Source organism: Notolepis coatsorum, assembly GCF_963971535.1.
Source record: "Notolepis coatsorum genome assembly, chromosome: 1".
NCBI lineage: Eukaryota > Metazoa > Chordata > Actinopteri > Aulopiformes > Paralepididae > Notolepis > Notolepis coatsorum.
The window spans coordinates 83,281,376-83,296,927 of record NC_140165.1 but is presented as its reverse complement, the minus strand read 5'-3'; the positions used below and the strand labels follow the sequence as shown (position 1 = coordinate 83,296,927).

The window sequence follows — 15,552 nt, the reverse complement described above, 5'->3', positions numbered from 1 at the left end:
CTAGCTTAGCACAATGAAAGGAAGCGGACAGTGACGGGTAGCCTAGGCATTGTCCAACTAACACCTCTCCCGAAGGCTACCCGTCACTGTCCGCTTTCATTCATTGTGCTAAGCTAGGCTAACGTGCAGCCAGATAGCTTTCTACTGAACGCACAGAGGAAACTGGTATCTCTCTTCTTGTCTCTCTCTGGAGAAGACGGTAAGCTAATTTCACAAAATGTTGGCGTGTTCCTTTAACATTCTATAACTGGACCGTTGAAGGAGACGTTATTATTTTGAGAGGGGAGAGGGGGAGGCAGACAGACAGGGCCGTGTGTTTTTTTGTGAACACATTTATTTTTATTTATTTTTTTGACATGACATACAAATATTTACAGTAGAAATCCACTATAAATCACAGGGCTATTACCGACATAATATTAACAATCATGACCAAATAGATGTAGATTAAAGATTAAAGATATACACAGATTAATTACAATACAATACAACACATAAATGCTCTTGCTCGTTCTTCCCTCCCCCACCGGACCCCCCTTGAATACATCCATTATTTCGCTTAATACCAAGGATTAAAAGTTCATATAATGCGTTATCCAGACAGACGGACAGGCCGTGTGTTGAAGGAGGCAGACAGACAGGCCGTGTGTTGAAGGAGACAGACAGACAGACAGGCCGTGTGTTGAAGGAGGCAGACAGACAGGCCGTGTGTTGAAGGAGACAGACAGACAGACAGGCCGTGTGTTGAAGGAGACAGACAGACAGACAGGCCGTGTGTTGAAGGAGACAGACAGACAGACAGGCCGTGTGTTGAAGGAGACAGACAGACAGACAGGCTGTGTGTTGAAGGAGGCAGACAGACAGGCTGTGTGTTGAAGGAGGCAGACAGACAGGTGAGGTCATCAGGTGAGGTCATCAGGTGAGGTCATCAGGTGAGGTCATCAGGTGAGGGCTGGATGGAATAGTGAAATGGATGAGGTCCTCATCTAACAGGCTTGATGTATTTGGTATCAGGTTATTGATAGATATTAGTATTGATAATGTTATTCATTTGTCTTCTATGGATTCAGGCTGTTGTATTGATCGGGTTATTGATAATGTTATTTATGTGTCTTTTAGGGGTTCTTTCCTAACTAAGAAGCAGGACCAGGCTGCCAGGAAGATCATGAGATTCCTGCGACGATGCAGACACAGGTAACATCTATATGATCTATATCTATATGACCTGTCAGACACAGGTAACATCTATATGATCTATATCTATATGACCTGTCAGACACAGGTAACATCTATATGATCTATATCTATATGACCTGTCAGACACAGGTAACATCTATATGATCTATATCTATATGACCTGTCAGACACAGGTAACATCTATATGATCTATATCTATATGACCTGTCAGACACAGGTAACATCTATATGATCTATATCTATATGACCTGTCAGACACAGGTAACATCTATATGATCTATATCTATATGACCTGTCAGGTAACATATAGAATACCAAAATATCATCTATAACCATTATATCATCTATATCATCTATATACCCTGGTGGCCATATTTTCTGCAGAAAATGACCCTGAAATATTGCAGTCTTCTTCTGTTCTCGGACTAGAGATTGAGAGAAAAGAACATTTAGATTGGGAGTGATATTTAGCCCCTTTTCCCAGTAAACTAGTATGACACGTTTGGCATTGGTAGATTCCTCCTTGTGATCTCTAGTTTCATATGATGTGTTCTGCGTCTTCAGAAGACTGACATTACTGTCGGGTGATCAGCGTTAGGTTTCAGTAGATGACAGTAGATCAAGTTAAAGGTGCTATAGAGATAACATCCAGCCACTAGATTCAAGATTCAAGAGTTTATTCATCACATACATACCAGGGCATACAGTGAAATGCGGTTGGCCATGCCCGCTACGATTGTGCAAAAATACAATTGTAATAATAGTAAATAGTAATAAAATAAGTAGAATAGACATGATAAAATAGACATGTTAATAAATCACTTAAAGGCACTGGGTCCTATGTACACTACTATACAATATACAGCTTTTACTTCTATGTCCCTATGCTATACTTGCTGTTACTAACTATATTATACTATATGCAATAATCACAACAAGTTATTAAAAGTGTCCTTTTTCCCCTTCCTTTAAAGTGTCCTTTTCTTGTGTGTTTAAAGTGACCTACAGTATGGTGCGTTTGTGTGTGAGCGAGTGCAGAATGTTGTGTTGTGTGTATGTGTGTGTTCATGTGTGCTTGTGTGTGGAGAGATCAGTGTTCTGATGGCCTGAGGGAAGAAGCTGAGCCTTAGTCTCTCTGTTCTTGCTGCGTATATGCGGAGGCGCTTGTCTGACCACAGCAGCTTGAACTAGATGTCGCACTAGAAAGGGGGAGGTGTTGCTGCTATTTTATCCACATCGTTTTTTGTAATGACATTGACCTGGGTGAATTTACATAATTAGAACATCTTGCTATTGAGATCAAAGCTGAACTGTCTTTGTTCATTATCACATTATACCGACCACCAAAATACTCATCACTATTTCTGCAGGGATTATCAGAGCTAATCTTAGTTGGTATCATTAGTTGTGAAAGATTTAATCATACATGGAGATCTGAATATTCATATTAATAAGAATAATAAGAACGACTCCAAGGCTATTGAGCTTATCAACCTACTGGACTACGAAAATGGAGGAAAACTAAGCTCACAGTTCACTGTGATATATATAAAGAAGCCATGACTGCCTATAACAAAGCATGGTAGCAAGAAAGGACTACTTATCTAAGATCACAGTGAATGCTGGAAACTCATTAGTCCTGATGCAAACACAGATACCATCTGTAAACCCTGCAAAGAAAGTAGTCTAGATGGAAACATAGGTCCACCTACATGGTCTGGATATTTTTTCGCCACCTGTTTTTTCATAATCCTTGAAGTGTCTATTTTAAGATTTTAACAGGTAACAGGTTGAAATAATGTCGCATGGGGTTTATTTTTAACCCTTTATTACACCTATCCAGAACGAAAACCTGAAAAAAAAGAAAACAGCATAATTTTGAAGTTAACAACATATAGCAAATTAGTAATTACACAAATGAAACAACAAATTAAAACATTTCCCCAAACAATATTGACCCAAGGAATTCAGTAAAATTGTTATTTTTAAGATTCAAACACATCTTGATTCTATTTCAGGACAAGAATATGCAAAGAAAGCTGAAAATGTTTAGATCACATATTTATTTTCCCATTTTACTCAAATGTAGTCCATCAGATGAGATCAATTTGAGGTTAATATTGGAAATACAATGTTAATAAAGATTGTATCATGCTGTTATGCCCTAAATATTGTAGATTTTGTGTAAACAAGGCCAAAAGTGGAAGACTAATGTGAAAAGACTAATTCGTCCTACATAAACAAATTAACACATTTTCCTATACAATTTGAAATCCAGTGAAATATGTTTTGTTAAGGTTCAAACAAAGTACTATTACAGTACATCTTCTCTGTTGGCACAACATTAAAACCTAAACTACTAATCATCATCATCATCATCATCATCATCATCAAAGAGATCGTCAAAGTCTATCTCTCCAATCTCCATCCTCATCACACTCGTACTCTCCATCCTCCTCATCCACTTTATGTTTTGCATAATCTGCCTCCTTATTAAGAGCTTCTTGCTCTTCTGACTCCGCTTTCTGGGCCAGTACCTCAACAAGAGAAGGAGGGAGGATGGGTCCAATCGTCCAGACAGGCTCTAACACCCCCTCATCCATCATCTTCTCCCAGCCCATATCCTGATCATAGGGTTTGGGCATCTCAAATATTGGCTGGTCTGCTCTTTTGTAGCAGGCAACTCTGAAGTTGACTCGCTGTACATGTGGGATGAGACAGACCTTGGGAGGAGGCAGGTGTTCAAGGTCTATGCCCATCAACCTCCAAGAACTCATGCATTACCTGGCCTCTCTCGCCTCATGCACTTGGCTCTCCCGATGGCTTTTTTGCCAAGACAAACAATGATGATCCTCCTCTACCATGTCAGCATGACCAACCTCTATATACTGATGATCCTCCTCTACCATGTCAGCATGACCAACCTCTCTATATACTGGTGGTCCTCCTCTACCAGCATGACCAACCTCTCCATATACTGATAATCCTCCTCTACCAGCATGACCAACCTCTCTATATACTGATGATCCTCCTCTACCATGTCAGCATGACCAACCTCTCTATATACTGGTGGTCCTCCTCTACCAGCATGACCAACCTCTCATATACTGATGATCCTCCTCTACCAGCATGACCAACCTCTCTATATACTGATGATCCTCCTCTACCAGCATGACCAACCTCTCTATATACTGATGATCCTCCTCTACCATGTCAGCATGACCAACCTCTCTATATACTGATGATCCTCCTCTACCATGTCAGGATGACCAACCTCTCTATATACTGGTGGTCCTCCTCTACCAGCATGACCAACCTCTCCATATACTGATAATCCTCCTCTACCAGCATGACCAACCTCTATATACTGATGATCCTCCTCTACCAGCATGACCAACCTCTCTATATACTGATGATCCTCCTCTACCAGCATGACTAACCTCTATATACTGGTGATCCTCCTCTACCAGCATGACCAACCTCTATATACTGATGATCCTCCTCTACCAGCATGACCAACCTCTCTATATACTGATGATCCTCCTCTACCAGCATGACCAACCTCTCTATATACTGATGATCCTCCTCTACCAGCATGACCAACCTCTATATACTGATGATCCTCCTCTACCAGCATGACCAACCTCTCTATATACTGATGATCCTCCTCTACCAGCATGACTAACCTCTATATACTGGTGATCCTCCTACCAGCATGACCAACCTCTCTATATACTGGTGATCCTCCTCTACCAGCATGACCAACCTCTTGATCCTCTTCTACCATGTCAGCATGACCAACCTCTATATACTGATGATCCTCATCTACCAGCATGACCAACCTCTATATACTGATGATCCTCATCTACCAGCATGACCAACCTCTATATACTGATGATCCTCCTCTACCATGTCAGCATGACCAACCTCTATATACTGATGATCCTCATCTACCAGCATGACCAACCTCTATATACTGATGATCCTCCTCTACCATGTCAGCATGACCAACCTCTCTATATACTGATGATCCTCCTCTACCATGCCAGCAGGATCAACCTCCATATACCTCGACCACAGCACTGGCATGCATCGCAAGCTGATAAATGTGTCTGAACTGGCTGAGTCTCTGGGCTACTATGTATTGTCTGGGGAAGACTATCAGCCTTCAAAGGCAAGGGAAAGGTGAATCCCTTGAAGAAGTTGCAGAAGAACCCTAGGTTCCAGAAGGCTTTCAGTCAGCTTGGTGCATTGTGGCTGGTGACAGATGAGCTCCAACAGGATATGGAGTCCTTCACATGCATTGTGGATGGCCATGGTCGGATGAAGTCAGTTGATGCTGTGCGGGCCAAGATGCTGCAGAAAATGGTGGGTCTTGATAAAGTCCTGGATGCAAAATCCAAAGTAGAACTTGAACGCCTGCCTCCTCCCAAGGTCTGTCTCATCCCACATGTACAGCGAGTCAACTTCAGAGTTGCCTGCTACAAAAGAGCAGACCAGCCAATATTTGAGATGCCCAAACCCTATGATCAGGATATGGGCTGGGAGAAGATGATGGATGGGGGGGTGATTGATTGATTGATTGAAAACTTTATTAACAGATTGCAGAATGGGTACAGTACAGTACAGCTCAATACATACAATTGTTAAGGGGATGCAGACCAGAGAAAGACTTTCGTCTTGTTTACATCAGGGTCCCCCATTTCAATTCATCATAACATATATGACATACACGACATACAGATAGACAGTACTGTTACATCTATACATTTATGACATACCAGATTTGCAAATACAGTACTGTTGGCGATACAAAAATAGTCTAGAAAAGAGAGTATATACATTTGACGTAGAAACTACATTGGAGGAGGTTGGGTAGGTGGGGGGGGGGTGTTGGGTGGGTGGGGACTGTACATTGGAGGTGGTTGGGTGGGTGGGGGACACTGTACAAGCAAAACTGTACATTGGAATATTGACAAAACCATACTTGGTCATTTACTGTACATTGGAGGGGGTTGGGTTAGGACATTTACAGGGGCCGGTTTGGATTGCAGTCTCCCGTAGGTGTTCTTTGAGAGTGGTTTTGAAAGTGGGTAGTGATTCACATTCCTTTACAGCTTTGGGTAGGGCGTTCCACATTGATGTGGCATAATTGCGAAACGTGTTTAGTCCCTTGTTTGAGCCAAATCTGGGTTTAACATGATTTGTGGAGCTCCCTCTGGTGTTGTGATCGTGGTATTGACTGACCTTTGGGAAGTATTTTGACATGTACATGGGTACCTTGGTCGTGTAGTGTATCTTGTAGACCAGGCCCATTGCAAGTTGCTGTACTCTGTCGTCTACTCTAAGCCATCCTAGGTTGTCAAAGTGGGCAGGGGTGAGGTGGGTTCTAGGAGTAAGGTCAAGCAGTAGTCTGACCAGTTTGTTTTTAGATGTTTGTAATTTAGTTTTTAGCGCCTTTGGGGTGCTTTGGTACCATGAGGTGCAAGCATAGTCGTAGTACCCTTGAATGAGTGCTCCTGCCAGAGTCTTCAGGGTATTCTTGTTTACCAGAGAGGAGATCCGGTACAAGAATCGAGTTCGTTGGTTGACTTTTTTTATTACATTGGATGCCATTTTGTCACAGGAAAGATTTGCCTCTAGGATGGAACCTAGGTATGTAATTTCATCTTTCCTTGTGACAATATTGTCACCCACTGTAACTGAGAAGCCGTCGGTCTTGCTGAGTTTGTTATTTGATCCGAAGAGAATGGACTCTGTTTTACCCAGGTGTAATGATAGTTTGTTATCAGCGAGCCAGATGCAGATTCTGCCAAGTTCTGAGCTGAGGGTTATTTCAACCTGCAACTTGTTCTTGTCAGAGACCAGCAGGGCTGAGTCGTCTGCGAACAAGAACAAGTTGCAGTCACAAGCTGACGACATGTCATTTGCATAAATTAGGAACAGTAGCGGTCCTAGTATGCTTCCTTGTGGAACACCACAGCTCACTGTGAGGGGGGGGATAGGGTACCGTTTACCTCCACCATCTGTTCCCTACCCTCAAGGTAGGATTGCATCCAGCTCACTGATCAAAACCAATTGCTTTTAGCTTGTCAATCAGAATGGAGTGATTGACAGTGATTTTTATTTTATTTTATTTTTAAACCCTTTTGCTCTTTGGGGAGCATAGGTCATTCATGAAATCTCTCCAGCTGGTTCAGTGTTGGGCGATTTTCTCTGCTTCCTTCCATGATGTTCTTTTTTCCTTGAGATCCGCCTCGACAGACCTTCTCCAGCTGTTTCTGGGTCTTCCTGGCTTTCTCTTCCCCTGTGGGTTCCAGGTTAAGGCCTGCCTGGTTGTGTTGGAGGATGGTTTTCTCAGGGTGTGTCCAATCCAGCCCCATTTCCTGCGTTTGATTAGGGTTTCAAGTGGTTCTTGTTGAGTGGTTTGCCAGAGCTGTTCGTTTGTGATGGTGTTTGGCCAGTAGATTCCCAGGATGTGTCGTAAACATCTGTTTATGAAGGTTTGCAGTTTGTTTGAGGTTGCTTTTGTGGTTCTCCATGTTTCTGCTCCATATAATAGAACTGATTTGACATTGGTGTTGAAGATGCAGAGTTTGGTCTTTGTGGAGATGTGGTTTGAATTCCATGTTTGCTTCAGTATTAAAAATGCTGTTCTTGCCTTCCCTATTCTTGCTTTGATGTCTTTGTCGCTGCCTCCGTTCTGAAGCCAGATTGGAATTCGTAGATTCGATTTTTTTCCGCTAGGTACTTTTCAACCTGTTCGTAGACAATTTTTTCCATGACTTTCGAGATGGAGGTAAGAATAGAAACAGGGCGGTAGTTGCCTGGGTCTAATTTACTGCCCTTTTTCTGTAGAGGGGTCACTCTCGCAATTTTTAAGTCCTTGGGGACGTGTCCCTGTTTTATGGAGAGGTTTATTATGTGTGTGATGACTGGGGTGATGGCGGCTGCTGAGTCTCTGAGGAATTTGGAGGGGATGTTGTCATGGCCAGTGGCCTTGTTAGGTTGGAGGGCGCTCAGTTTTTTGAGTACCTCATCTGTTGTTACCATTTCCAGTTTGAAGTCGTCTTTGCGGACCCCTAGGTTTTTGTAGTAAGCTACTATGTGTTCTACCCCATAATGCCTTGAGTGGGAGGGTAGTTTGTTTACCAGTGTTGTGGCTATGTTTGTGAAGAAAATGTTTAAGTAATTGGCTACATCTAGCTTGTCTGTGATGAGTGTGTTGTCCGTCTTTATGTTTGAGAATCTGGTTTTAAGTATTTTACTGCAGCCTAGTTGATTGTTGAGTAATTTCCAAAGTTCACATGGTTTGTTTTTGTTTTCCTCAGTTTTGTCATTGATGAAATAATTTTTTGCAGTTTTGATCATGCAGTTTATGTCGTTTCTTAGTCTGTTTCTTTCCAGTTTGAGTTCAGTCACGTGGGCTTGGAGTTCACTGCTCGTGCTTTTTGTAAGCTTTGACTGGCTTTTACAAAACTCAGAGCATTTTTTGTCTCTGGTTTTCATAGCGGCCAATATGTATGTTAGTGTGTTAGGGTGTTAGAGCCTGTCTGGATGATTGGACCCATCCTCCCTCCTTCTCTTGTTGAGGTACTGGCCCAGAAAGCGGAGTCAGAAGAGCAAGAAGCTCTTAATAAGGAGGCAGATTATGCAAAACATAAAGTGGATGAGGAGGATGGAGAGTACGAGTGTGATGAGGATGGAGATTGGAGAGATAGACTTTGACGATCTCTTTGATGAAGATGATCAGTGTTGGGAAAGTTCACTTTCTACATGAACTAGTTCAGTTCACAGTTCACAATTTTTTAAATGAACTAGTTCTGTTCATAGTTCATAATTCAACATTTTGAACTAAAGTTCATGGTTTCAAAAATGAACTAATTTATAGTTTATAGTTCTTTTTTCAATACGTTGCTACGAGCTATTATTTGTAAAAACTATTGAACCACAGACAGCAATCGGAATACTGGCATTTCCATAACGCTTTGCTGCCGCCCATTCTGTCCACACTAGTAGCAGCTGCAGCTTTCATCTCTACAGTATATTTTCAAAAACATGAGGAAAAACTTTGCTTGAATTGTCTTTATTATGAAAACAAAAACAGGACTTTTGCTTATTCTCAATGTGCCGTTTAAGGTTTGCTGTCGACGTCGTTGATGTACGGACTTGCTTCTTCAAACCGGGTAGACAAAGTTTACAGACAAACGTTAGATGCATTCAAAACAAAGTGAGAAAATATGACGTCAGGTTTGGAGATCAATGCCTCTGAGAAACATGACCTTCTTTTTTTCTTTTTTGTATCCTCTTTTTCTCTGCCTGATTTAAAAAAAAATTCTCCCCATCTCAATTTAGTTGTTGTGCCAATTCCCCCCCCCTCCCCTACCTGGTTGTTGTGCGCATGTTCCTCCTACTGGTCGGTACAAGGGAACCCTGAAGTCTACCACATGCTTCCTCCGACACATGTGGAGACAGCCAGTGGCTATTTTTTCACCTGGCAGCGAGGACTCTCATTGGTGAAGCGTAACGCGTGGGAGGTCACGCTGCCTTCACCATTTCCTGCCTTTCACTGAGCAGGCGCCCAGACGTGACCTGTAGACGCCAGATTACCACCCTCGACTTCCCTCCCGCTAACTCAGCCAAACGAGTTAGTATGACGATCGGCCCAAGCCGCAGGCAATGCTGACTCCGGGAGTCGAGACCGCAGCCTCTTGCATTGGTGACGAGCGCAATCTCCGCTACGCCATCCGACCGCCTTAACATGACCTTCTTTTGAGGCAGTTGTATTTTTCAGTTTCAAGTCAAGTCAATTTTATTTATATAGCACATTTCCAGGCAGCGGCAGCTGGCACCAAAGTGCTTCACAGGCAGGTTGATAAAAACTAAATAATACGATGCAAGATATCAAATTTAAAAACACAGTAAAGCAATGAAAGTAATAAAAACAGGTAGGACACAGTAAAACAAAGAGGATAGAAGGGCCAGGGGTCTAGTGGTGATTAAGTGGGGGGGAAGGCCAAGGAGAACAGGTAGGTTTTTAAAAGTGATTTAAAAGCCTCCACGGTCTGGGCGGCCCGTACGCTGAGGGGGAGGCTGTTCCACAATCGGATCTAAATTATGTCAGAAATAGGCCGACCATCACATGTTAACTCTCTCTCCCTCTCTCTGTCTCCCCCTCTCTCTGTCTCCCCTCTCTCTCCCTCTCCTCTTTCTCTCCCTCTCTATTTATCTCTCTCCCTCTCCCCTCTCTCTCCCTCTCCTCTCTTTCTCTCTCCCTCTCCCCTCTCTCTCTCCTCTCTTTCTCTCTCTGTCTCTCCCCTCTCTCTCCCTCTCCTCTCTCTCTCCTCTCTCTCTCTCCCTCTCCTCTCTCTCTCCAGGATAAAGGAGTTGAAGCAGACTAAAGAGTTGGAGAGGAGAGGACTGACAACCTAACACTCCTCCATCCATCCATCCCTCCCTCCATCCATCCATCCAATCTGAGATCCAGAACAGTGAGGGATGAAAGCAACTCTGCAGAGGAGAGGAGATAATAGGAGATGGGAGAAGAGAGCGGAGAGCTTGTCTGCACTACTTCCCTTTACACCATCTCTCCCCCTCCAGTATCCTCTCGTCCTCTCTCTTTATCCCCTAACAAGCTTAACGAGACAGGAGAGAATAGAGAGGAGAAAGAGAGAGATAGGGATGATAGATAGATTGATGGAGATGCGAGAGATGGAGTGATAGAGATGAGAGTTGGAGTGATATAGATGAGAGAGATGGAGTGATAGGGATGAGAGATAGAGTGATAAGAGATGAGAGAGATGGCGTGATAGGGATGAGAGAGATAGAGTGATGGGGGTGAGAGATGTGGGGAGTGGAGATGGAGACAGAGGGCCTCATCCTGTCTTCTCATCTTTCTCTTTGAAGAGTTGTGATTAGAGATGACGAGGGAGAGATGAAGAGTTGTGATTAGAGATGGGGGGATGAAGAGAGAGATGGAGGACAACCCCTGACTGAACTCTTATATTCCTCCTCCCATCATTGTTTTTTCTATCTGTGTTGAGTTTTTCTTTTCTTATTTTTGTAACTGTCCTTGGCTTGTGGCTGATTGAATGTAGCACTGTGTAGTATACATTTTGAAGTATGCATACTGTGTACTTTGAAGTATAAATACCTGTGTACTTTGAAGTATACATACCTGTGTACTTTGAAGTATACATACATGTGTACTTTAAAGCATACATACGGTGTACTTTCAAGTACGCATTATGGGTACTTTGGAGGATATACAGTGGATGCTTTGAAGTATACGTAGAGTGTACTTCTGGGTATATAATATAACAAAAATATATATACACAATCACATATACATATATATTCTAAAAATATGACTTTATATAGATGTTTATTTATTGAAGCATGTACTGTTTGTATGTGTGTGTGAGTGAGTGTGAGAGAGAAAATGTGTGTGTTTTGAAGTCTTAAATGAGTCACACCAGAGATGGTGGAAATAAACAAAGATAGTGAACTCAACTGTTAATCACTTCCTGTCTGTAGAAGTGGGTGTTAACCCTCTCTGAGCCTGCTCTCATACAGAAGGTAGGTGGACAGCTGTAGTGGTGTTATCAAGGTAACCATGGTGTCACCAAGGCAACGCTTAGTTTAAAGAAGGCTAGGTAGGAATCTTTGAGAAGAGTTTGCTGACTGACCACGGGACATAGCAACAGTAACTAAGGGAGACAGGACATAGCAACAGTAACTAAGGGATACGGGACATAGCAACAGTAACTAAGGGAGACGGGACATAGCAACAGTAACTAAGGGAGACGGGACATAGCAACAGTAACTAAGGGAGACGTGACATAGCAACAGTAACTAAGGGGAATGGGATATAGCAACAGTAACTAAGGGAGACGGAACATAGCAACAGTAACTAAGGGAGACGGGACATAGCAACAGTAACTAAGGAGAATGGGATATAGCAACAGTAAATAAGGGAGACGGGACATAGCAACAGTGGGAGGCTCGTATGTTTGTTTATTAGTTGTCACAATAAAATACATGTACTTTACGGTGAAATGCTTGGTTCTGATGGGGATCTGCTCAGCTAGCACTAGAGACAGACGACTTAAGAGAGCTGACCTGTGGTCTGTGTGGACAACTAGCACTAGAGAGAGACGACTGAAGAGAGCTGATTTGGAATCTGCTCAGCTAGCACTAGAGAGGCGACTGAAGATGTAAATACTGTAAGATATGTAGAGACGAGGCACTGAGAGAAGGTATATTTATCACCATGTTCACAGTTTAAACTGACTGATGATGTCACGGGTCAGATTAAGCCTGTTGTACGCTGGGCAACCTTTACAGCAAGGAGAAGAAAAACAATGATGCATTAAGCAACACTGGTCAAAACCACTAATTGAAGCAATGCATTGCTCTTTATTAATCAAAGCAACACTTGTTAAGACCAATTGAAGCAACGTGTTGCTCTTTAATCAAAGCAACAGTGTTGTGGCCACTCCTTGGCCAATGTTGTACTATCATGTTGTCAACATTGTCTCTTTTGTGATCTTTTAAAAAACCCAGCAGCCACTATCCTGCCAATCAATGTTGCTCCACCAGTTGCACTCTAAATTGACCAGTTGAGTGTTTTCTGTTAATCAGACACAGACAGAGAGACTAACTGAATGATGCGGTGTTGTCATGGCAACCACAGCAATCATAACAAAACATGATCGTTCATGATCGAGTTGTTTAACAAGATACTTAATAAGTTAATTGTTTTTAACCCTGCTTGATTTAACTTTTCACTCCTATGAAAGTTATATTGCTATTATTATTATTATTATTATTATTATTATTATTATTATTATTATTATTATTATTATTATTATTATTATTATTATTATTATTATTATTATTATTATTATTATTATTAATGTTATTGTTATTATTATTATTATTATTGAAGTGATGCTTTGCATGAGTTTGTATTGGTTGTTTTGCATTTTGAAACATCTAAAAATGTAATTGTTATACTTATTAATAGTCTATGAGTGAGACAAATAAATCAGATGTTTTATTTTGTTTGTTTTGTTTGTTGTTTGTGTTTCCCGGTGGTTTCTACGGTTTCTGTTTGTTTATCTATCGAGTTTTCATGGCAACTTGTTTCATAGCAACTGAAATGGAATAAATCATGAAAAACCTTAAATCAGCGTCATGGTGATTTTATCAATAATATTAACAACCATTGCACACCATAACAACCATCATACCATAACAACCATAAAACAATAAGCGTACCATAACAACCATCATACCATAACAACTGTAACCAAGTGGATTTTAATCTGGGACCATAGGATCCACAGGCGGCCGCACTAACCAGCTGAGCTAAAGGGTCAGACCCATTAGGAGGTGCTGGTTGACTGCGATCGTTAGTAGTTTTACACAACCATAAAACATCCTTCATACCAGAACAACTATCATACTATAACGACCATAAAACAACCATCATACCGCAACAATCATAAAACAACCATCATACTATAACAACCATCATACCATAACAACCACCATACTATAACAACCATAAGACGACCACCATACCATAACAACCATAAAACAACGACCATACCATAACAACTATTATATCGGCTATAACAGTGAGAAGCTAACATCTTTTAAGTCTGTTTAAATGTTCCAATAGTCTATCTAAATGGATGATGGATCCAGATTAGACCCCAAATAGATCCACATTAGACCCCATCTGATAGGATTCAGACTGTCTTTATTTTTCCACTAGATGGCAGTGTCTGGCAGCAATTTGTATTGAGTTCTAGAATGGAGTTTAGTCACCACTAGCTAACAGCCCAGCACTCATCAAATTGGTCTAGTGGTCAATACTATCCGTCTCTCTCTCTCTCTGTTGACCTGGGATCAGATCCTCTCTACTGTGTCTCCTCTATACTGTCTCTCTGCTGACCTGGGATTAGATTATTATCTCTACTGTGTCTCTATACTGTCTCTGCTGACCTGGGATTAGATTATTATCTCTACTGTGTCTCTATACTGTCTCTCTGTTGACCTGGGATTAGATTATTATCTCTACTGTGTCTTCTCTATACTGTCTCTCTGATGACCTGAGACTAGATTATTATCTCTACTGTGTCTCTATACTGTCTCTCTGATGACCTGAGACTAGATTATTATCTCTACTGTCTTCTCTATACTGTCTCTCTGATGACCTGAGACTAGATTATTATCTCTACTGTCTTCTCTATACTGTCTCTCTGATGACCTGAGACTAGATTATTATCTCTACTGTCTTCTCTATACTGTCTCTCTGATGACCTGAGACTAGATTATTATCTCTACTGTGTCTCTATACTGTCTCTCTGATGACCTGAGACTAGATTATTATCTCTACTGTGTCTCTATACTGTCTCTCTGATGATCTGAGACTAGATTATTATCTCTACTGTGTCTCTATACTGTCTCTCTGATGACCTGAGACTAGATTATTATCTCTACTGTCTTCTCTATACTGTCTCTCTGATGACCTGAGACTAGATTATTATCTCTACTGTCTTCTCTATACTGTCTCTCTGATGGCCTGAGACTAGATTATTATCTCTACTGTGTCTCTATACTGTCTCTCTGATGACCTGAGACTAGATTATTATCTCTACTGTGTCTCTATACTGTCTCTCTGATGACCTGAGACTAGATTATTATCTCTACTGTGTCTCTATACTGTCTCTCTGATGACCTGAGACTAGATTATTATCTCTACTGTGTCTCTATACTGTCTCTCTGATGACCTGAGACTAGATTATTATCTCTACTGTGTCTCTATACTGTCTCTCTGATGACCTGAGACTAGATTATTATCTCTACTGTGTCTCTATACTGTCTCTCTGATGACCTGAGACTAGATTATTATCTCTACTGTCTTCTCTATACTGTCTCTCTGATGACCTGAGACTAGATTATTATCTCTACTGTGTCTCTATACTGTCTCTCTGATGACCTGAGACTAGATTATTATCTCTACTGTGTCTCTATACTGTCTCTCTGATGACCTGAGACTAGATTATTATCTCTACTGTGTCTCTATACTGTCTCTCTGATGACCTGAGACTAGATTATTATCTCTACTGTGTCTCTATACTGTCTCTCTGATGACCTGAGACTAGATTATTATCTCTACTGTGTCTCTATACTGTCTCTCTGATGACCTGAGACTAGATTATTATCTCTACTGTGTCTCTATACTGTCTCTCTGATGACCTGAGACTAGATTATTATCTCGACTGTGTCTCTATACTGTCTCTCTGATGACCTGAGACTAGATTATTATCTTTACTGTGTCTT

General features: G+C 41.4%; 1 protein-coding gene across 3 annotated transcripts in view; it reads left to right on the top strand.

Annotated features, from left to right (window-relative positions):
- camta2 (calmodulin binding transcription activator 2) overlaps nt 1-13,002 on the top strand; it is a 208,073-nt gene extending 195,071 nt beyond the window's left edge. For all 3 annotated transcript variants that reach the window (XM_084332709.1, XM_084332710.1, XM_084332708.1), the window contains 2 exons: nt 1,120-1,194; nt 10,575-13,002. In XM_084332709.1, the coding sequence (XP_084188835.1) occupies nt 1,120-1,194; nt 10,575-10,629 (130 nt within the window). In that variant the 3' untranslated portion in view covers nt 10,630-13,002. The remainder of the gene's footprint in view (nt 1-1,119; nt 1,195-10,574) is intronic.
- Nucleotides 13,003-15,552: the final 2,550 nt, after the last annotated feature.